The 22,764-nt window shown below is 32.6% G+C and overlaps 1 protein-coding gene across 1 annotated transcript in view; it reads left to right on the top strand.

Moving 5' to 3' along the window:
• LOC129220600 (protein unc-79 homolog) overlaps positions 1 to 17,567 on the top strand; it is a 144,637-nt gene extending 127,070 nt beyond the window's left edge. The window contains exons 48-54 of the mRNA XM_054855029.1: positions 377 to 560; positions 5,315 to 5,365; positions 5,626 to 5,763; positions 12,181 to 12,195; positions 13,686 to 13,763; positions 15,757 to 15,801; positions 17,307 to 17,567. Of these exons, the coding sequence (XP_054711004.1) occupies positions 377 to 560; positions 5,315 to 5,365; positions 5,626 to 5,763; positions 12,181 to 12,195; positions 13,686 to 13,763; positions 15,757 to 15,801; positions 17,307 to 17,483 (688 nt within the window). The 3' untranslated portion in view covers positions 17,484 to 17,567. The remainder of the gene's footprint in view (positions 1 to 376; positions 561 to 5,314; positions 5,366 to 5,625; positions 5,764 to 12,180; positions 12,196 to 13,685; positions 13,764 to 15,756; positions 15,802 to 17,306) is intronic.
• The last annotated feature ends 5,197 nt before the right edge of the window (positions 17,568 to 22,764 follow it).

The raw sequence follows: 22,764 nt of genomic DNA, 5'->3' as shown, positions 1-22,764 counted from the left end.
GCGTCGCCTACTGAAAAAATGCTCCAGTTAAAGGTGAGCTCTATTGATATTTGTAAAATTCAAAAATTTTCCAAAGCATCATATTTTTTCAAATGTCCACCTCAGAGAATTGTCTGGATCCGCCCCTGAAGTCACCCCTGCCAATATATACATATATATTTCTGCTGTGGACACTTCACAGCACACCTCACCATTTCCTTCAGCTCCCACTTTGAAAACTCCTGTTCTAGTGTATTAGTTTCATTTTTAAGTGTGTACATGCACCTTAAAATAAAAGGAATGTGTTTTCTAATTACAAGGCCATTTTTAAATGATCATCTAATGACTAAACATTTTTTTGTGACTTATTTCTTTTATTTTTAAAATTTATTTCTAGCCCTAAGGAGTTCATGGACTGTGTTAGTCACATTCGTCTACTGTCATGGCTGCTATTAGGGGCACTAACACATTCAGCTCTGATGCAAACTCCTTCTGCCTGCCAGCCCATTCCCCTGGAGGCTAATGGACACATAGCTGAACACATACAGCTGATTCTGGCTGGATTCTCAGAACAATCCAAGGTGCTTTGTGAAACTTTAGTCCTTTCTTTTGACGTAGCATTAAATACAAAATTATGATGTGAATTGTAAGAGCAAGGAAGTAAGTAGGTTGCTGACTGATATGAGAGGTCAGAAGTTATAAGTACACTAGCTGCATCGCCCAGTTTTGTGCGGTCTACCTTGAAAATAAAAGTTATGTCAAGTGATGCATGTTCAAATATCAGGTTTTAAAAAAAAAACAGTAAAATTTTGCGGCAGACTGTGGAAAAATAACCAAAAAGTAAACATTTTAAATCCCCTGGTTGCAGGAAAAGCCTTCAAAACAAAAGCCAATCTTTATTTGTTCATATTTGAGAAAAAAATGGCAACATATCTTTCATTTAATGATTTTCCATAGACTAATAATAAGAGTAGACCGAGCAATGGCAACCCTTTTGCTGCTCACAAACCAAAACATGTGACTGGTATGTATCCTAGCAATGACGGGCTTTGATCGTAGCAGACGACATCTTCCATATTGTTTCCAAATCATGTTTGCCAAGCTCTAAGTTTAATTTCTAGTTCATAACACCCAAGGGCAAGAAAAATGGTTAACTATTGGTGCCTTTCCTTGCGAAGAAAAATATGTGAAAAGAGAAGCTGTAACATTTCACAAGTATGCAGTATTATTAATATTATATTTTATTTAATTTCTTGCAATTTTTCTTTTTCGAGCGTGTTTTGCTATGAAGTTTAAAACTATTTCTATTAAATATTAAGTTATATCAATGAAACACACAGGAATACATTTTATACACTATTTTGCTAGCTTCTGGAAGCATTTTTATCCTCAGAGAAGTGAAATGCATTTTGAAAAGGTTTTTAAAGTGTTAGCAAGTTAGTCTTAATGTTGGAAACAATTTTTCCCCGACAATTTATAAGATACCTCTTTTAAACTGAAAACAATCTTGATTTTTAGTTCTCTCATGTACACATACTGTCTTTAAACAATTCGTATTTCTGTGTTTAAGTTTTAAGTTTTCTGAGATTATCAAATTTGATCCCTATTAATTTGTGGTGACATTCATCCATTTAATTAATGTTTTGACGTTATTTAGACAGTTTCAAACTCGTTTCGAGAAGACAACTTATTGCTATCATATTGATTTAATAAAGTAAAGTGGAAAAATAATTCAGTGTTTAGTTTACTACAGTGGCGGATTTCTAAATTGGCTACTGTCTAGTATAGCTTACGGTGGACAACTAATGCAGAGAGCCAATTTTTGAAATTCTAAATTCCTTTGTCATTTATTAGAAACATAGTATCCCCTCATTTCTTTCACTATTGCTAGAAATGTAGTATGGGCAGTATATTTCAGCATAATATAGATGAAAATTTGTTTCAACTTGTTTGCGGCGAATAACGTTTAGTCAACACATAACATTACACTTTGAAAACTGCTATCTAAAATTAATTACTAATGTTAAAATAATTCATAAGTAAAAGAAAAGCTTTTCAACCACTGCACCTGGATAAAAACAAAAACTAATGAAAATCGATTCCATCTTAAATAAATGTCGAGTGCCAAACTATAGATAATGCCGCCATCTAGCACACACCAGTCACATGATACATGTGTGAACCAATTTTCTTCATCAGCAAGACGGAGAAAGCTCAGTCTACTCTTATTATTAGTCTATGTGATTTTCTTCACACTACAAATTTTAATAAAAGCAGTGTTACGGAAAGTTGAGATGAAGCACTGAATAATAATTTAAATGGAGGAAAACCTTCCAGAAATAGGGATTTTATGTCGAAATCAAAGTATTATAATTAATAGTTTTTAGTTGATATCTCCACTAATTATTATCAGAGGATTATGTTAAATAGCCAAAATTAAGAGGGGAAGATTACGAATCCATTGATACCTGGTTCGATGGTCAGTTCATTGGTGTTCGGAAGAAGTAACTTGGACATACATACATAGGTACATCACTCAGTTTTTAATTATATAAAATTATTTCTGAACATGTCAATTGGTAGCAGCATTATTTAACTCAAAATTGAGACAACAGTTGCACAAAATGGGCAGCTGCGTTTGAGAGTAGTTACTATGCTTGAAGAAGTTACTCTAAAAAAGCTGTGAACTATTGTACATTTCTTGTGGCAACTTCTTCAACATTCACTTTTAGTGCCCAGTGTTAGCTCCAAGATATTATTATTTGTTTGGTCCACTGAAATTGCATCTGGGTAGCAAGCATTTCGCTACTAATTCAAACACTTTAGGTGAGGTACATTGATGGCTGAGACCGCAATCCAAAAACTTGTATGCAGGAGATATTGGGGAACTCATAAAAAGGTGGGACAAATATATCAATGTAAATGGCAATTATGTAAAGAAATGAACATACTTTTGTAAAAAAAAAAAACTATTTCTTTGAGTATGTACCCAGGGCCGGATTTAGGGGAGGGCAGGCAGGGCTACTGCCCCAGGGCCTCCACAACAAAGGGGCCCCCACAATAAAATTTTTACAAAATATCCTATCTTTCACGGGTCAGCAAATTTTACGTTTTTCTCACAGACTTTTTTTTAATTATTTCTGCAAAGAATGCTTGCGCAAAAATAATATTATTATCGATATATCAGAAAGGGGGAGGGGGGGCTTCACACTTTCGTTGCCCCAGGGCCTCCACACTTCCAAATCCGGCTCTGTATGTACCTACTTTCTTTTTTGTATTGGGGCTTTTGTAACTAAGGTACTAAGTGGCCCTTTTAGATTCCCCTACAATTCTATATTTTATTGTCATTTTATTTTTGTTCAGATTGGAACATAACTTTGTTTTGTTTATTAATTACCAGTGAAAGCTAAACTAGAAGTAGTGCAGTCGCACAACCAGAGTTTTAACCTTTTATGTATTTTTTTTCTTCCTACTTTGATGAGACTAAATTTGAGCATTGTTGTGAGCTATTCACCCACAGGTTTTGACCCTAAATTCCTCTTGTTTTTGTTTTAAAAAGATTCATTTTTGAAAGCATGATTTCCTTCCCATGTTTTAAAATAAATTAATAAGACAAAGAATCAAAATAACTTAAGCATTAAGTATTATATTAAGTCATATTTGTGAGGTAAATGAACTTCTTTCAAAATCCCTAAATAGTAATTTAAATGTCTTAGATAGCTCTGGATATTTGATTGAAGTTTCTAAATTTCTGCTTTTTTTTTATAAATTCATAATAACAACAACAAATGTTGATATCCATGGGTTAGGTTTCAAAAAATCATAAAAATCTTAAAATATTGTTGAAAGATGATAAAGTTGACAACAACCAATAAATAACACTAGTCAACAAAAAAGAACTTTTTGTTTCCATCCTGATTTTGAATAGTCAATTGTTACTAATTTTGTTTCGAGAAAAACGAATATGATAGTGGATTTTTTAATTAGTTATTGTTTTCAAGATACATAAAAGCCCACAAGGGAAAGATGCACAGCAACCGCACATTGGTTTAAAGGTAATGTTAAAAAGGAAAAACAAAATCCTGTGCAATAAATGTTATCAAATAGGTCCTGTTTTATTAAACAATGCTTATTGCTGTAAATGCTTCATTTTCAATTGCTTTTTGTACCTCAAAGTATGGCCATCTCTTGTAATAGTTCAGCAGCATTTGGTGAGCATTAACTCAGTCCAATGACCCTAATATCTGGGTTCCATTATAAAGATATCTTGGTGAAACCTTTTCTCATGCTCACTGTTCATAGCTCTAATTTTTAAACAAAATATCATGGCAGAAGTGAACAAAATAGAGTTTTGGAGACACATCATTCATCAATGGTCACATAACTTCAGTAGGGATTTTTTGACCAACTGTTTTTAGTTTTCGTCTTCTCTGCTGCTTGTAATACACCCTTAAAGGCTTCCTGTTTTTTTCTTCCCTCTCATTTTTTTTTTTTTTTTCAAAAACAGTGATTTTCATAACTGTGCGCATTGGAAGAGCTGTTAAAAATCTCTCCTTTACTTTAGCTTCAATATATCTTGGAATTTTCACTCTAAGGTATTGGAAAATTTTCTTTGTTCACAGCTTTCACGAAGTTCTTCAATATTCCCAGCAGAATCAGCATGGATGGAAGCAGAAGTGGGTGGACCTACTAGAGGCTGATTTTAGGCATTTCTCTTCCCAGAATTTAAATTACTTGAAGTCCATTTTGGTTTTCATATTGTGAGATTTTCTATCCCAACCTGGCGTCGAAGTTTAGAAGACAGTCAGTCCCATGGGGAATGTTTCTATCTGTTGGGGAAAAAGAGCATTAGTGAGAATTCACTATCTTAGTTGGCTCTGTATCTTGAAAACTAGAGCTAATCTCAACTTTTTATGATGGTTTTAGTGTTTAGCGATACAAAATACTTTGGAAATCGCTATTTTTTGACTCAGATGCATTTTTGGTGCTGACTAGTGTAATCAGTTGTATTTAAAAAGTCATTTACTGAATATTTAGATCAATTAACATTCTTTTACAAGTGCTAATTGTACACTTATGTATTACACTGTTCTGTACATTTATGTCAAAGCTGGGACTATACATAAGTTATTGTACTTCTCTTGGTTTTCTTGAATGTAAGGTTTCTTTTTATTTTTTCTGCCACAAATTATTTCCTAGTTGGAAATAATTTGTGGCAGATATTTATACCATAAATTTATATGCTATAATTTTATGCTAGTTCCCCTAGCATAAAAAATACTTGAAATCATTTAATTTTGAGTTTTATCTGATGATATCTTTATTTCTGTTTCAGGTTTCTGTTCTGCACATGTCTTCATTATTCCATGCTTTCATTTTGTGCCAGGTTAGTTCATTCCTTCTGTTTTTGAAATACAGGGTACTAATTGAAGTCATCACGTAACCCTCAATCATCAAAATTACATCCAGTAGCCTATAATGTTTGAATATGTCAGACCATTTAAGTAACGTAGATTTTTATGCATATTAACACGAAAAGTTCTATGTTCAGTGTCCCAAAATAAGATTAAAAATAAAATCTTTGTTTCATTCATGTATCTATCTTTCATTCATTTATCCTTTGAAACCTGTCTTTTTGCTCATTAGTTATGGACTATGTATTGTGAATACATGGTCGCTCTGAATCCTCCTGGCAGTGAGCAAAACCAGATTTGCGGCCTCACCCTGACCGATTTCTGGGCCAAAGTGACTCCTGGCATTTTGCAGCTTGTGTGTCACTCCAAAGTGGTAAAGCTCTTTCATTTTCTAAAAAAATTTTGTGAAACTTTTACTTTTGTATGAGCATATATAAGAAGCCTGTAGATGTTGTTTACATTGATTTTCAAAAAGCTTTCGATAAGGTACCGCATGTTGCTCTACTTAGCAAATTAGCTGATTTACGAATAGGCCTAGACAGCCACATATCTCCAAACTACTTCCTATAGATATCTAAGGGATAACAAGCTGAACATTGACCTTATCCAACAGATATCTATAGCATATCTGAATGTCCAAGAGAATATCCACCAGAGGTAAAAAGGTTGCAACGTCTGGAATCCAAGCGACGTCGAGATATCTCGTTCTCCCTTGGATATGCTGGAGATATAGAAGGGAGGTTTTTGATAGCTCTTGGATATGCTATAGATATCTCTTTCATGTTCAAACGATATTATATCCAGATAGCTCTAGGATATCGTATAGTTATGAAATAGATATGCATTTTAAATCTCGTAGATGTATATGAGATATCAAAAGCGATGTTCTTTGGATTTGATGTAGTTTTAAATATACTTTAAAGCTGTAAGCAAAATTACAGGTTTAAAAATCGCATTTTTTTGTATTAAAAAATAAATTATTTATCTTCATTTTCAAGGCCCAATGAAGTTATAACAGCACATTTACTGATAATATGAGTAAAAGTGTTGATATGTATAATCAGCAGCGTAGCGTAGGTTTCTGCCGCCTGGGGCAGGCACCAAATTTGCCGCCCCTCTTACATTGTCCAGCTATATCCCCCCCCCCCCCACACACACACAACAAAAAAACGACATGCTTAATATTTTGCAGAACGAAAACAAGATTTTATTATCTGAAACATGTTTTACATTTTAATATAATCTTACTTCCACAAAAAATACTGCTGATCGAAAAATTCTAACAAATATTTTTTAAAAATTATTGCATTATGAGAGGTAATATTTTCCCTAGACAAAAACATCTGAAATATCATTTAAAACTGTGTATACTGGTAGTATTTTATAAGCCTTTTATTGAAAAGAAGAAAAAAATATGATTATAAATTACCTGATCGATACATTTTTTTTAATACTTGAAAATATTTTTTCTTCTTAACCAAAAGTTTTAATTTTTCTACTTTTCATCAATGGAAATTCTTTAACAACACTATCAATATCGATTGTATCTGTTGTTTCTGTAAAATGTTGCATAAAATGTCGTTTTTTAAAATTACCGCCTGAATCCAAATATACAGACCCGGATCTGCGCACCCGCAGACTCCGTAGTGCGGGGGGGGGCACGCTCTTAAGGGACCCGACGGCCCAAGAAACTGAAAAAAAAAGAAAAAAAAACTAACACTAAGACTTATTAAGGTTGCAAATATACACTGCTGGCCTCTGGGGAGAGGCCATGCAGATTTAGTTGCAGGGGGTCAAAATTTATAGATCCGGACCTACAAATATGACCAGTGTTCCCCCCCTATTACCTGTCCCGTTTTGGAGTTCTAGAGATCAACCTCCTCCCCCTTCAATTTTTTCTAAGCCAATATTTTTATTTGGAGTGGGAGGCAGCATTATATTAATCTTTAACATTCGTCTGAGGGGATTAGAGAAAAGAAAAATTTAAAAAGATGAGCATTTTTAACAAGGAGGGACCGTCAGGGTGGTTCTCCTCCTCCCCCCCCCTAAAATATTTAAAAATCATCAAAACGAACTGTTTTTCCTTTTTTTCCACAGTTTGTTTTGAATTGTACTTTTTGATATACAATCATTTACTTTTCGATGTAAAATCCAAGTATCAGCTTCACTTCTATTCGCTCCATGTCCGAAAAAAAGTTCAGGTTGAAAAAAAAAAATACTAAAATAAATATAAACTAATAAATAAATTAATTAAATAAATATGAATTAAAAAAATAAATAAATCTTGAAGCACCATATGTTGCATATAAGTCGCATCACAGATCTTCAGTCACAAAATCTCCCGGATTATGTATATTTATTGAAGCTACGATCGCACTGATGATTACGAATGAAATTAAGTGTGCATATAATTTAACATTAATATCTTCTTTATATAAATAAAACACAATATGTACGGGGTAAATTCCGAAACTACCAGAAAGATTTCGTTAAAATTTCCAGTTTATCTAGCTAGATTAGTGCTGGGAAGGTTCATAGACATTTTCGAAAGAAATTCGATGAATAAATAGTTCTTTTTTTTATTCGAAATTTACGTTTTGGACCCAAAAAAAGATCTTTCTACCAGGGCCGAACTAGGTCCCATAAAAGGATGCCAACCTTGAGTCTCAAAGGGCGCAAAAAAAAAAAAAAAACACAATGGCGCACAAGTTCAAAGGGCCAAATAAATATAAAAGCAAAGTCACACAGGTTTGAGGGAGCAAAAAGAAACATGCGCACAGGTTCAATGGGAGGGCCCAAAGAAAAGAAAACGAAGGCGCACACATTCAAAGGCACAAAAGGAAATAAATAAAAAAATAAGGTTCCAGGGCGCCTCCCCCCCCCCCCCAAAAAAAAGGAAGCATAAGTTCAAAAACGCAAAAAAGAAAAAAAAAAGATATTAAAAATAAAAAAAAAACCTGAAGGCGTACAGCTTTGAGGGCGCAAAAAGAAACAGGCGCACAGGTTCAACAAGAGAGCGCAAAGAAAAAAAAAGGAGTTCAGAATGAAGGGCGCAAAAAAAAAAAACGAAGGCGTATACGTACGAAGGAACAAATAAAATAAAATGGAACAGAAAAACGGTTCGGGGGCGCAAAAAAAAAAAAAAAAATGCTGAGGTTTGAGAGCGCAAAAAAGGGGCGGGGGGGGGGGGGGCTCAGGAACAAAAGCGCAAAAAAACCGAGGGCGCATAAGGTTTTTTAGTCCCGTCAAAGGAAACATGTTGAGGCGCAATCACGTTAGTTAAGGCAGTGACTGCTTGCAGGGGCTGACCGGCCTGCGGGCCGATATGCCCTCAAACGTCCTCTGTGCACCTTTGTTTTTTTTGGCTCCTTCAAACCCGTGCGACTTTGTTTACTTTATATATTTTTGGCGCCCTTGAACTTGTGTGCCTTCGTCTTTTCATGCCCTCAAACCTGTGCGCTTTCGTTTGTTTTTGCACCTTTAAAACCTTTGCACTCTTGAATCTCAGTTCTTTTGTGCCCTTTGGTAGTTAAGGTTGGCGGGTTGGCGCCCGCTTTGGGAACCCAGTTCGCCCCTGCCTGCTTTTCGATCTTTGATTTATAATCATCTCCAACGAGATTGTTCTCTCCCTTCTCGTCTCTCTATGTCAGCACCTGTAATAATAGTCCGCATGCAATGGGTGTCAGTATCCATTATTTCATGCTCGTGCCTCAACGGAAAAAATTTCCTGAGACAAGTTAGAACTGAAGAGTAAAAAAAATTAAAAAAACATTTTGATGTTGATTTAGTGATACATCCCTAGCTAAGGGCCGTCTTAATATTAATTTAAAAAAAAACAACCTTTTCTCGATGTTAATGTATTGTTACACAATTTGCCGCCCCTAACCAAGTGCCGCCCGGGGCGAGTGCTCCCTTTGCCTCCCCTACGCTATGCCACTGTTTATAATTAACTCATCTGTTAATACAAAAAGTTATGATTTTTAAACCTGTAAATTTTCTTACAGCTTTAAAATATTAAACAAATTAGTAACATGTCTTTCACTGTATATTCTTACGAAAATTTTTAATTTCCACAATATTATAAACGATGTCTTATTGTTCAAATAATATGAAGTTGTAAAGATTTAGGGCTTTAGAAATCGAAGTTTTTTTTAAACTTATGAATAAGTTATTTATAAATATATACAACTTTACAGGCTCAATGCAGTTAACAGCCATGTTATTGATAGTTATTTATAAATAACTTATTTATTAATACAAAAAATTGAGTTTTTATATCTGTCTTACAAACTTTGTAGTAATTACTTACAGATTTCCTTATTTTTCTTTCATACAAAGGATGAGTTTTCCCTCATTTCTCCTCCAATAATATAAAGAAAAAGTAATCATAACTGAAATAATAGCAAGGTGACTGAATTTAGGTAATGTTTAATTTTTAAATAAAAAAGGTCTTTTAGCATAAAATTCAAGATTTATGTCAAACAAAGCAATAAACAATGTTTGCTTTTATGCTAGATAGTTAAAAGCGTACTAAAGCAAAATTAAAAAAAAAAAAAAAAAAAACTTCAAAGTAAAAATTACCACCTCTTAATTTTATTTTGTTCTTGATCTCTCTTTTTCAATTATTATTTTCTTTTTTTGGAAGTTTACATATTCGGGCATTGGTTTTTGCAACTTCAATTTAATAAAAATTCCTTGTATTTTCCACAGTTGTAAAAAGATTATTAAAATTTCCAGGACTTTTGAATTTCCTGTACTCTTCCTGCTTTTTCAGGTTTCCCTAACCCTGTATAATCAAATGATGTACATTGTGTTTGGAACTGTAATCTTGACTTCATTCTACTTTTTGAGAAGCTGAAAAATTATATCGTATAACAATTATAATATATAAAAATTATATCTTATGACAAATATTTTAGTGTAATGAATCCTTTTATTAAAAATTTAGAGAAACCGACAGAAATAGCGCAAAGATCTTTATTTAGATACACATAAACAAGTACTGTACATAAAAAATTAAATAATAGATTGGGAAGTATCTACAGCTGGGCTTGTTGCCATCTTTCAATTATGCCTGGCCTTCGCATGGCGCATGAAGTTAGCTAGTTATGCTACAAAAATAAGCTAGTTTATGCTAGAAAAAAATTTTAACCGTTAAACAATTATATTAGTTTTGCTAAAAAAAACATAGTTATGTCAAAAACATACTATAACAGTTGAAAAGAAATTATGCTAAATAATTGTTCACCTACAAATTTTATTAATACAAATTATTAAGCAAAGCAAAGCATAAAATCACAGCTAAAATTCAAAATAATTAGAATGCAAATTAAACCAATGTATATCAAAAATATATGCACAATAACATGAAGAAATAAACTAATAAAACTTAATACATAATACAAACTCAAAGTATCGAACACAGCGATCGTTTGCGTTCAAAACAGAACACAAGAAGCCAGAGAAGTGGCGTGGCTGCTCGACTCTAACTGATTAACACCGTTTTGTAAAATATGGAGAGCACGAGGCCTCAAGCGTTTAAGTTACAGTTAATTAACACTATGCCACACATTTCAATGCAATAAAAAATATTGTTTTTTAAATAAAACATGAAAAATAAAACAATTTCACGCAAATGTCTGAATGTAAATAAACCCTACAATATCTATAAGTCAAATATCTAAGAGATATCTTGAAAAAGACATATCCTAGACATTTGCTATGTAACATGAAGGTTATCGAATAGTTATCTACAGGATATCCAAATATCTATATCTGAAACATGTAAAAGTCTGGATATCTCACAGATAGGAAAAAGATCCAAATCCACGATTTGGATATTCCCAGATGTCCAGTGGATATCCGAATATCCATATCTAAAACATGTAACAGTCTGGATATCTGGTAGATATTAGAAACTCCAAATCCATGACTTGGATATTCTTGGATGTCTGCTAGATAACTAAAATATCCAGCAGATATCTCGATATGTGGTGGATCTTTTTGGATGTCTAACAGATATTTGTGGTTGTCTGGGGGAGGGAAAACTTTCATTTTAAGTTTGGCACTGAAAACAGGACAAGGGGTCATTGTTTTAAGCTATTTAAATCTCAGGCTAACATGGATAATAGGAAAAATTATTATTTTAGCAGGGTAGTGGAACCTTGGAACAGCTTACCAGAATAGGTGGTAATGAGCAAGGGAGTAGATAGTTTTAAGAGGGCCATTGATCTTCACTGGGGATTGTAAATTGACTAGGACCAATCTAGCTGGGCCCAGAGCCTGTTGCTAGTCGTCACTTTTATATTTGTATTTATAGTTTAAGATAGTAATAAGTTTGATTCTGTTATTAATTTACTAATACTTAATATAACTTAATATGAATTTAATATCAGTTTTAAGATTGTGAAATTCAGTAGTTAGTGGACATACTTTGAAAGCAATGAACTTTCATGAAGTAACTCAACAGCTCGATCAGATTAGTTAGGAATTAGAGAAAGGAAGAAAATAATGGGTTTAACTTAATTTTGAGAGAATTCAATAAAACGGTAATGGCTAAGTAAATTGTTTTTAAAATATTGCACTTTTAATGTTTGATTAATTTAAAATTAGTGTTACATTTAATGTTGTTTAGTTAATTTTAAAAGAAATATACAATTTTTAATTGTTTCCTTGCATTTTTTTTTACTTGCTAATACATTCTTGTGCTGTTGCTATTATTATCCCCCCCCCCCTCTACTTTGAATTGTGCTTTCTAATTTTTTTCCCTTTTCACACTAACTTTCAGGAGGAATATCCACAGGTTTGTTCTGATTTTTTATTTACATCTTTCAATTTGATTAAGTATTGTTCTACATGAATTGAATTGAACTTATCTTTTCATTGCATTTCATCATAAGTCATCTGCTTGTGACTCATAGGGCTATATTGTTATGTATTAATGGAAATTGATTTAATTGATAGTTAAAAGGTTGATTTCATTTTAGTACACATGAAGTGATTTCTGTTCCATGATTCAGCAATTTAAGTTTCAGTTAACTGATCTCTTCTACAATTCTTTGATCATCATCCTAAAGTGTCCTTAAGATATTTGCTTATTTTCCAAAATCATGTCTTAGTTGATCCTTGAAGAATTGCTACATTGTAATGTCTGAATAAAATATTTTTAATGTTTAGAATTTTAACAAATCACTGAAGTTTTAGGTTTTAGTTTTATCCATTAAGACTTTTCAAAGACATTGAATACATCTGATAGAATTTATATGGACCAAAGATACTACTTATTCTACCTGCAACAGCAATCTTTTGAACATAGTATTCAGTTTGGTCTAATAAGTAGATGGTTTGTTTCAAGAATGCTTCTCCTGAATAAATTAATGTTTCTATATTCATTAATTAATAGCTTTAGATATTTTGGAATTAAAAGATAGTTTCAGACAGAGAGTACTAATTAGCAATGAAATACAGTAGAAGACCATTATAACGCACACCTTGGGACCAGAGCTTTTGCGTTATACAGGTTTTTGCGTTATATAGATCATTTCACAAATTTTAAAACTAATATTCAGAATATATCTATATATTAGCACTTCAGAATAAGTTTTATCTGCAATGAGTATTAAAGCACCAATATTACAATTATTTATTCACAAATAAATATGTTTTACAATCAAAAGAAAGTGCATTATCCTGCACTTCTGCTAGTTTCATGGTTTGCATAACAGCTGCATTTTCAAGAGCCATCTGGTATTTTCTGTTTACTATGAGTACTAATTTTCAATTTAAAAGCTTTGAATTAAGATGGAAAGATGAAAAACTTTCAAAATTTAATTTGTCTAACAATTTTTATGTTTGCAAAGCAAAACAGAGGAATTTTTTAAACTTCAAAACCTATTGTTTACTTCTGAAAAGTTGTGCGGTTTATAGAGAATTGCGTTATATAGGTCGGCGTTATAATGGTCTTCTACTGTAATACCTTTGTGCAGAAAAAAAAAGACATGAATGAAGCACAACTTTTTACATTATACAGTCTCATGTTGGATGTTCTCCTATCCCAGAGTTCATGTCTTTTGGATTGAAAGGGGGGTCCATTGTAACTCCAAAAATGCAATAACTTGCAACTTTTGCGCTTTATTAAAATTATCATCAATTTGGATTGCATTAGCTGTTGCATTCTGAGCAGAAAAAACATAAATTTAATACTATTTTATTAAATCAATTGAAAACATTGTTTATTTTTTCTTCGTAAATGTTAGAAAAAATATTCATAACATGAAACTTTTCAATCCATAGCTCTCAGAAATGGTGAGCCTCCATTTTCTAAGTCTTATGGAAGCACTTCAAGAATGTAATTCTACAATTCTTGCTAGGGTAAGTTAAACTTGGATAATACTTAAATAAAGTTAATCTTGTACGAGGCAAAACTTATAAGAATTTTTTTTTTTTCAAAAGTTTTTTTTTTTTAAATTGTACAAGAATTTTGATTGGCCTTTTTTTTAAAAACTTTATCTCTTCCCACCTCGCCACCAGTTATCCAACAAATATGCCTTTTTTCAGTTTCGCGAACAATTTCAAACATTGTTGCTTTCAGTTAGATAAAAAGTCCAATAGAAACAGGATGAGGCAAAGAAGGACTTCTTTAAGAATCACATATCATAAAGTTATTAATACCCATTTGACCAAATCAGTAGAAAAAAATGTGTGCCAGGTATTTTTTTTTTTTTTTTTTATAAAACTGGCATAGGCAAAACAAAAACTCAGTTTTCTATCATATATGCTGGCATGACTTGAACTGAAAAATGGAAAAAAAGGCTAATATCACACAAAAAATAGTGCCTGCTATTACTCTTTTTTCCCATTAAGTTGTTTACCAGCGGGCCTATCATTTTTACCTATAAATTGCCCTTTGTCACCTCTGCCTGGAAAAATTTGAAATGGTGATGCCTGTGTACCAGCCATTCTAAAAGTTTTATGTCTCACTATGTGTGTGAGTGTATGTATAAATACTGTGCACATTACACTCCAGGTCCCCTATACCTGCATTGCACTCCAGGGTCCCCCATACCAACCACTACACATGGATACCACTATACATGGCAACAACTGGTTTGATAGGGCCCAAAGACAGACTGTCTTTTTTATCCGGAATGGAAGCCAAGCACCCCTAGAAGTATTGATTTGGAGGACTTTGTGTAACCATGACATTTTTAATGTGCCCCACTCACTATTAGCAAACACAGAAGATTTTTAACTGGCTGGCATTGAACGTGGTGCCCTCGAGTCACGAGTCCAACGCCTTGCTTATCAGGCCACCACAACCTACATACACACACATATATGTACCATTTTCAAAGAGTCACGAAACCAAGTTAAAATAGTATGCATATTCTAAACCGTCCAGCTAGAAAATATATGCAAGGAACTTCATCTAACGTGAAAGCAGATATGAAATGACTTCATGTAGTAGGAGCTGTTGATGCAAAATTTTGCATCTCAAACTTTTGGAAATTTTGTTACTGTGGAGGTTGTTTGAAGCCACTGGAGGTGTTGAGATAACAGGCAGCAGGAGGATGTTGGCTGTTGTGGGACCCCAATGTAGGACAACTCATTCAGATACACATTATGCAATAGCTGCCCAAAATGAGAAGAATAGATTAGCTAGATAAATGGATTTGTTACTGACAGATACATTTGTTTCAAAACAAGTTTACTGAATATTCTGAAACTGAATAACTGATCATTATCAAAGATAGAGAAAACAAAAAGGCAAGAAGTTATGTATTTTGAATTTTGTGGTTCATGCCTTTGGTGTGTGCTCACAGTTTTTTAAAAAATGCAATACTTGTTAATGCGCAAATCAATATTTCATATCTTCAACTTAAATTCATAAGTTCAATCTTTATACAACTCAACAGGCAGGGGCATGCACAGAAATATTGGGGCCTGTCACAAATGACTTTTCCGGGGCCCCCTCCATATTGTTTACCTTTATGTTTCACACCTAGTTTTAAAAATATTGGGCCTCTTTAGGCTCGGGTCCGGGCCAACAGGTGTCCCTTCTCCCACCTTGTGCACGCCCCTGCCAACAGGGGAATTTCTTGTGACCCCAAAGAAAGTATTGAATATTTTGCAGTTTGTATTGTAAAATAATTATTTGGTTTTTAAATTGTTTTAACTTTTTTTAAACATTTTAAACCTGGGATAAATTTTGTTCTAATTTTATCTGGTTTCACCTTTTGAAAATTTGTATTTATTTCCTTATTTTAATTCTGTAGTCATAAAAGATATTGGGTATTAATTATGATTAAGTTATTCTCAAACAATATATAACTTTTTCATTTCATTTTGACCCTTTTCTTTTCAGTTACTTCCTATGTGGACACCTGTCATGTACAGTTTCCAAGGGCATGTAAGTGCCAACGCAATTTTTGTGCATAAAAAAATATACATATTCCTCAAAAACAAACTTTTAACATTTATAAGTAACTACTTAGGAGTTAGTACATATGTGTTTAAAATGATGTTTAAAATGTCTTAGGAGTGCTCATACTTTTTTTTCCAGCTGCATTACTACAGATTTTTTTAAATTGTTTTGAGAAATTTCCATAAATATTATAATTTTCACAAGTAACAATTTATCAGATGTATGATGCAGAAACTTTTTGGGCCCTGAAATGTTATTTCTCTGTTCACAAAATTATAATCACAAAAAGAAACCTTTTCAAGAAATTAGAAATATTTATTTGAACTAAACAATTTCCTCAAATACCTGGATACTATTAGTGTCTTTTTTTTTTTTTTTTTTTTGTGTGTGTATTTTAAACTTCAAGATAAGCTGATATTTTCATTGTTGTACCAATGTTTTTATTACAATTCATTCATCAAGTATTTCATAAAAGTTGAATGAAGAACAGTTACTTTCATAAATTTAAATCTTATTTAATAAAATGTGCCCTTGTGGCAAAAAGAAGAAAAAAAAAAAGAGTACAGCTGAGTTAACTAAATACCGATTATCCGAAAATTGTCTTAACCAAATGGAAAGTGCTTTTCTACTTCAGTACTCAATTCATATTATAGAGAACATATGTACATAAAATGTGTTCTCATAAATGATGCAAATTTTTAACATAGCTTAATCTATGTTAGATTTAAGAATTTAATAGCAATTTTATGATCTGTACATAAAGATAATAAAATGCGTTTGTAAAGAATGCATAGAGAAGCTACTTATAGATTATTCATTACTTAACAAAATTAGTAATGATTTTCTTTTTTTTGCTTTTTTATTACTATTGATTCATAATTATTATTACAGATGACACTTGATTTTATGAACTTCTAATTTATGAACATGCACCATTTTACGAACTATTCACTATTCCCGAAAAATCTTCCATTAAAACAAGAATTTCTTATTTTATTTTACAAACTCAACATTCAGTCAAAGTAGCCTTGTCTTAAGAATGCAAGCTCCAGGGACAGCTTATCTCTCTGCAGAACATAATTGCTTTCTCTTAAATTAATTTAATATTCCTCCTTCTTTTTTTATTTATGTAATAAAAAAAATAATTCTTTTAAAAGCAATCAGTGGACCTTGAGCTTACGATTTGAGTTTTTGGATGTCTGTGTTTAGATGTTTTTTTTTTTTTTTTTTGTAACAAATAAAATATCTATTAGTACTGATGGAACTCCCAATTGAAATATGTGTAAGTAGTGGAATGGGGGGTAAAGTGAAATGGTGAAACATTTTCAGCTTGCAACATCCCCTGTGTAACCTTAATTTAACTGATTTCTTAAACACATAGTTGATTCCAGGCAAAAAAATAAACAGCTCTAAAGATAAAGCAAAAAAAAATATAAGTCATTTTCAAAATTAGATACTCAAATAATATCTTTTATATTTTTTTTCTCCAGCTGTCTGGTAATTTGGGCCTGAGGCTCCAAGGTTGTGTCAGTTGTCCTCCGCCCACTCGGTCCAAGGAAGAAGTGGCTGGATCCAGCCCTTTCCTGCGCTGGCTGCAACGCCTCCAGTTTAAAATGGGTCAGATAGAACTGCAGTCCTCCAATGCCACACAGTTCTATTCACTGTAAAGTCTTTAGTTTGTGTTTGACAGCAGTACTTCAATTGGTGATTTCATTTTTTAAAGAAATTCTTTTTTTAGAATTGACCTAACTTCATAAAGCAATTTCTATTTTAAAGTGTTTATTTACTGTATAGTTCTGAATATGACCTGCACTTTTTAAAGATACATAAACAAAGTTTCTTGAAATATTATAGAGTTCCTACACCATTGATGCTTAAACGTTCTCATTGAAGAAACTTAAAATACATAAATAGATTTTGTACCATACAGTCAAACATGATCAGTGCAACTTGCAAATATGAAAAAGTCAAAAAATTAATTAATAGGGTCCTATAATGAAACCCCCCCCCCCCCCCATCACATAGTGAAGTGACTGATGCACTTGTTAAGCATTTTTATAAAATCTGTTAAATACTTTTTAGCTTTATTTCCATCTTTGTAAAATATTGTTGAAAACTTAACACTTTATCGCTGTTAATTGTTGAGTAACTATATTACTTATATAGAGTGCATACTAGAGATGAGTTTGGGCTCATTTTTGACAGACCGGGCCCGCCTGACCCCGAAAATTTGTAACTTAGCTTGTGTGATATTGTCTCGGACTAAAATCCGAGCCCGAAAGAAACTTTCTTGTATCAAAAACCGAGCCTTCTACAGTTTGACATGATCTCTCTGTTAATGAAAAACGTTATGTCAAATGTTCTTTATTTGCAGAAGTTTCTAAATTTTCTCAAAATGCTCCACTTCAAATGCTTCAATGTATGACATATTGCAATATTAAATGCATAAAAAACACTCTAAATAAGAGTTAATTTCTTGAATTTTTTGGTTAATTTTTCACATTGATTGAACTGATTTAAATGTTCCTTTCATTTTCTCACAGTAGGAAAATGTTTATTTGCATTGAATTTGTTTGGAGATTGAGGACTGAATATCTTTGCTTGAGCCTGAGCCCGAAACCTATTTTTGGTTCTAGAGCCCAAGCCTGCTTCGGGCCCGGGCTGAGCCCGTCTCATCTCTAGTGCATACCATGATTTTCATGTAGTAGTGCAGTTCAGAGAGGGCCCTTAATGACTACCTGGTCTTCTGCCTCACTTTGTGCTAATCTGGTCCTGCATGTTAAAGTCCTCGATTAAGATCCTTTCTAATTTTTAAAAATAATAGTGCAGGTTGTATTCAAGATTGTGATAAATATATATTTTCAGTTTAAAAATTCTAGGATTTTCTGGTGTAAAACACTTTTAAAAAATAAATTCTTGTGTTTACTTAATGATTCTGTTGCAGAGGTCAGATACTGTTAGTTAATTACTTTTGTTATTGACAAGCTATCAAGCTCCAAGCTGGGTCTTGAAATAAAAATGAGTCTGTATATATTCTGCTCATGCCAAGCCCAATTATTATGAATGAAGTGTAAACTATTCTGAAAAGAAAAATATATCTTCCATTACTTTGCCCCTGCAGTCTGTGTACGAGGTCCCAACAATTTTACTCTTTCTCGGCAGCTCTAGCTGTTAATGCATTTATTGTTCAGTGGCATCATATTTCAATATAACTTCGTGTCAGCAGTCATATGCAATACATTAAAAAGGATTGTTACACTCTTGAAAGACTTTAACCCTTATTTAATATATTGCCAGGTAAAAATGTATGGTCTATGCAATTCAGGGATTTTAGAATCTGCTGCAATTTCGTAGATTTTCCCTTTTTAAAAATTTTCAAACATGGCGTTTCTTCCTCCAGTGCTAAGTTGCAAATGACAAAAGGCCTATTTTTTTTCTACAAATAGCGCAAAAGAAATTTTTAAGCAATGTTAATACATAATCAAATTAACAATAAACTTAAAAGTTGTCCAATATTGCAAAAGTAATTAACTCCTCAGTACAACTGCAAAATCAAGTAGCATTTTTGTTTACCAAATGTGTTTAGATTCACATCCTTTAGTTTCAAATATATTGCAATTGCAGAAACACTGATATAAAGTAATTTAAATCATAAATACGTAAATAGGAAACTCTTTCCTATGAAGGTAATTTTTATCACTTTATTAAAACAAAATTGATTGGAATCATGACATATTTCTTCAAACAACTCGGCATTTTTTAGTGCAGAAGTAGCATAATGTGTATAATAGTATGTGTACATAGCAAATAATTTATTGAAATGAATGAGTGTTGTGAGAAGTGTGAAATTTAAAAAGGTACTGTGTGTGTTGAACATTTTTAGGAAGATGAATGTTTTGCAATGTTGTCAGAGAGAAAATTTTAAATCTATTATTGAAAATTAATTGTGCACAAGCATATTAAATTTACTTTTTGTTTGTTGCCATATCTGTGATTTTTAAAAATAAAACACATAAAAATCTTAATTAAAAGTCATTTGGTGTCTTGTGCTGCATTTTCATCTTTCTTACATACATCTAGTGCAAAGATTTAAATTGTGTTGTTTAATTAAATGCATTTTGTAATCAATACAAAACTGCGATCAGATGAAAATTAATCCGTATCAATTATGGTAATAGTTATAGCAGTTGCATCATGTGTACTTAACTGTATTAAGGGAAATTAAAAATAACAGTTGAACCATCACAGATTTCTGAGTTCTGGATTTCAGACGTATAAATGAATTTGTTGAGCTAAAAATTTTCATTTATAGAGCTCTTTTTAACAAACTGTTTGTTCTAAAATCTGTAATACATACAAAATTGTATAAATGTACAATAGGATGAAGTTTCAGTGGCTGATTTACCACATCACTATTGCGAGGAGCCATGCAATACACAAAAATGCATGATAAAAATTTTCAAAGTTCTGTGATAGACAAAGAGGCCCCCAAAAATGCATTGTGATGGGCCTCCGAATCTAAATCTGCCTCCATTATTTGCCATTTGGAAAATAATATTTTAAAAGTAGTATTTGTGCAGCCATAACAACTTCATTTTTTGAATTTTAAATTAAACATTGATCCAATGTACTATAACTATGCCTTTAAAATGCATTATAGTTTTAATAAAAAGCAGAACATTAGACTCTATTCTATTATGGTGAGAGGATGGCATTTATTACATGAATAAATGTCACAAAAATGTGCCTTTTCTAATGATCAAATTTGAAAATTGAATATTTTTGTAAAATATCAAGATTTTAAATATTGAAGTTTTCATCATATATGCATAAAAAAAGTAATGCATGACTTTAAATTTTAATCTGCAACTCATGTAAATTTTGCATTTATGTCATTTCAAAATCTCACATATTAAAAAAATATTTTAGTAGTGAATTTAGCTATAAAATCAAAATCACTTTATATGCATTCCATTAGTTCAATTACATTTATTTATTTTTTTATGATTTTAAACGTATGAGTTCCATTTTCTTTCATATTATTTGTTATTTTAAAGCTGAAAGAAAATATTGCAAGCGTATTAAAAGTTTTCCAGAATTTTGAATAATCTATGTATAAAAATATAAAAGAAACAATCAGCAGTAGGCTCTGAAACTGGCTAGATTGGTTCTAGTCAATTTATCAATGCCCAATCTTGATCTCGCAGAACTATTTGCCTTATTACAGGCAACACCTATTTCTGTTAACCCATAAAGTGGAACGCCCCTCTCCCACTAAACTAGTCAAAAATGTCTGACCCACTGTAAAGACTGTAATCTATTTGGACACATAGCATCTACACGCACGTACTCCGAAAATGCCAGCTACCCTGCTGTCAACCCCCCCCCCTTCTTTCTCATCAAGGTGGAACCCAAATTGACAGCTCAATGCACTGGTCTCGGCCCTGTTCCTTGGAGATTTGAATCCTTTTAGCTATTCAAATACACATTATCTGGATTTTTACTTTCTTCTATATCTAATATATAGAAGAAAGTATTGGATTCGTGCAAATTTTCGAATTTCGAATTTTGACGGATTCGAACGTTTTGAGGTGTGCTGAGTTCATTTCGACTATTTTTGGAAAATGTCTGTCTGTCTGTGTGTGTGTGTGTATGTATGTATGTGTGTGTGTATGTATGTGTGTCACGTCTGTGTGTGACCAGTTTTTTGTGGCCGCTCTACAGCAAAAACTACCGCATGAAATAGAACGAAATTTGGTACACATATGTGCCCGTATGTGAACTTGTGCCCATTGGTTTTTGGCGCGAATTCCTCCAAGGGGGGTGGAGCAATGGGACGTTTTTTGAGTTACGCGTGCTTGCTATTCCTCAGGAAGTAACTGGCGGAATCAAACAAAATTTGGTCCATATGTTGCCATTAACAGGAATAGGTGCTGATTCAATTTTGGTGTCAATAACTCAAACGGGGGTTGAGCTATAGAACGTTTTTTTGTCGTCAATTGTGACTGCTGTATCTCAAGAAATAATGAACGGAATGAAAGAAAAATTTATCGGCAAGTAGCCCTTAGTGGGTATAAGAGCTGATTTTATTTTGGTGTCAACAGCTAAAAAGGGGGTAGCGCAATCTCCCGTTCTTTTTTTCCATTGTGAGTACCCTATCTCAAGAAGTAATGCTACGTTCTGGTGGAAATTTGGAATATATGTGAATTCATACGTAAACAGGCTTTGGTTCAATTTTGACGCCAATCGCTCCAAGAGGTGTTGATTTTTTTTTTTTTCTTTTTTTTGCGAATAAAAATAGTTTTATTAATGCAACAATAAGAAAGATAAATCGTAATAGATTGTCGTCTGCGTATTTCTCGTGATTTTAATTATATGGAAATGATCGGAAATATTATCTCAATGATCTAAAATTTTTAACTGTTGCCATCTTATGTTTGTTAACAAATAAAATATTTGTAATTAATTCAAGCAAGGCTTTTAAAATAACTTTCAATTTTCGCTCTTTGCTTTGATTTTGCAATAATTCAGACATTGGGATGGTCGTCAAGTTTTTGCATGTGTAATTTTGTTTTTGTTGGGAATATTGCTTCCTCGTCAAGCATGGGGAGGGATCAGAAAAAAAAAGAAGAAAAATATAGAAGAAAGTTTCGTGATGGCCACAACATACTAGTTCTGTTTTGTTGTGGTTTGCTGAACAAGGAATGTTCTCAATTTTGAGCTGCCTGCAGCATTTTAGCATTTTGTAGCAGTAGGAACTAAATTTTTCTTCGCACTTCAGGAATATAATTTCGCAATAAGGCGTTCAACTTTTGCTTCAGAAATTACATATTAAAATTCCTTTTCAAAAAGTCATAGTTTATGTTTGGGAGCAAGCAAAATTTAATTTTGTTCAGTACTACGCTACAAATGTTTATTCCTATTCAATTGTTTGCTTAGCAATTGTTT

The sequence above is a fragment of the Uloborus diversus genome, chromosome 4 (assembly GCF_026930045.1).
Source record: "Uloborus diversus isolate 005 chromosome 4, Udiv.v.3.1, whole genome shotgun sequence".
NCBI lineage: Eukaryota > Metazoa > Arthropoda > Arachnida > Araneae > Uloboridae > Uloborus > Uloborus diversus.
Note: the sequence above shows the minus strand (reverse complement) of the source record. Positions and strands in the feature narration are given on the sequence as shown.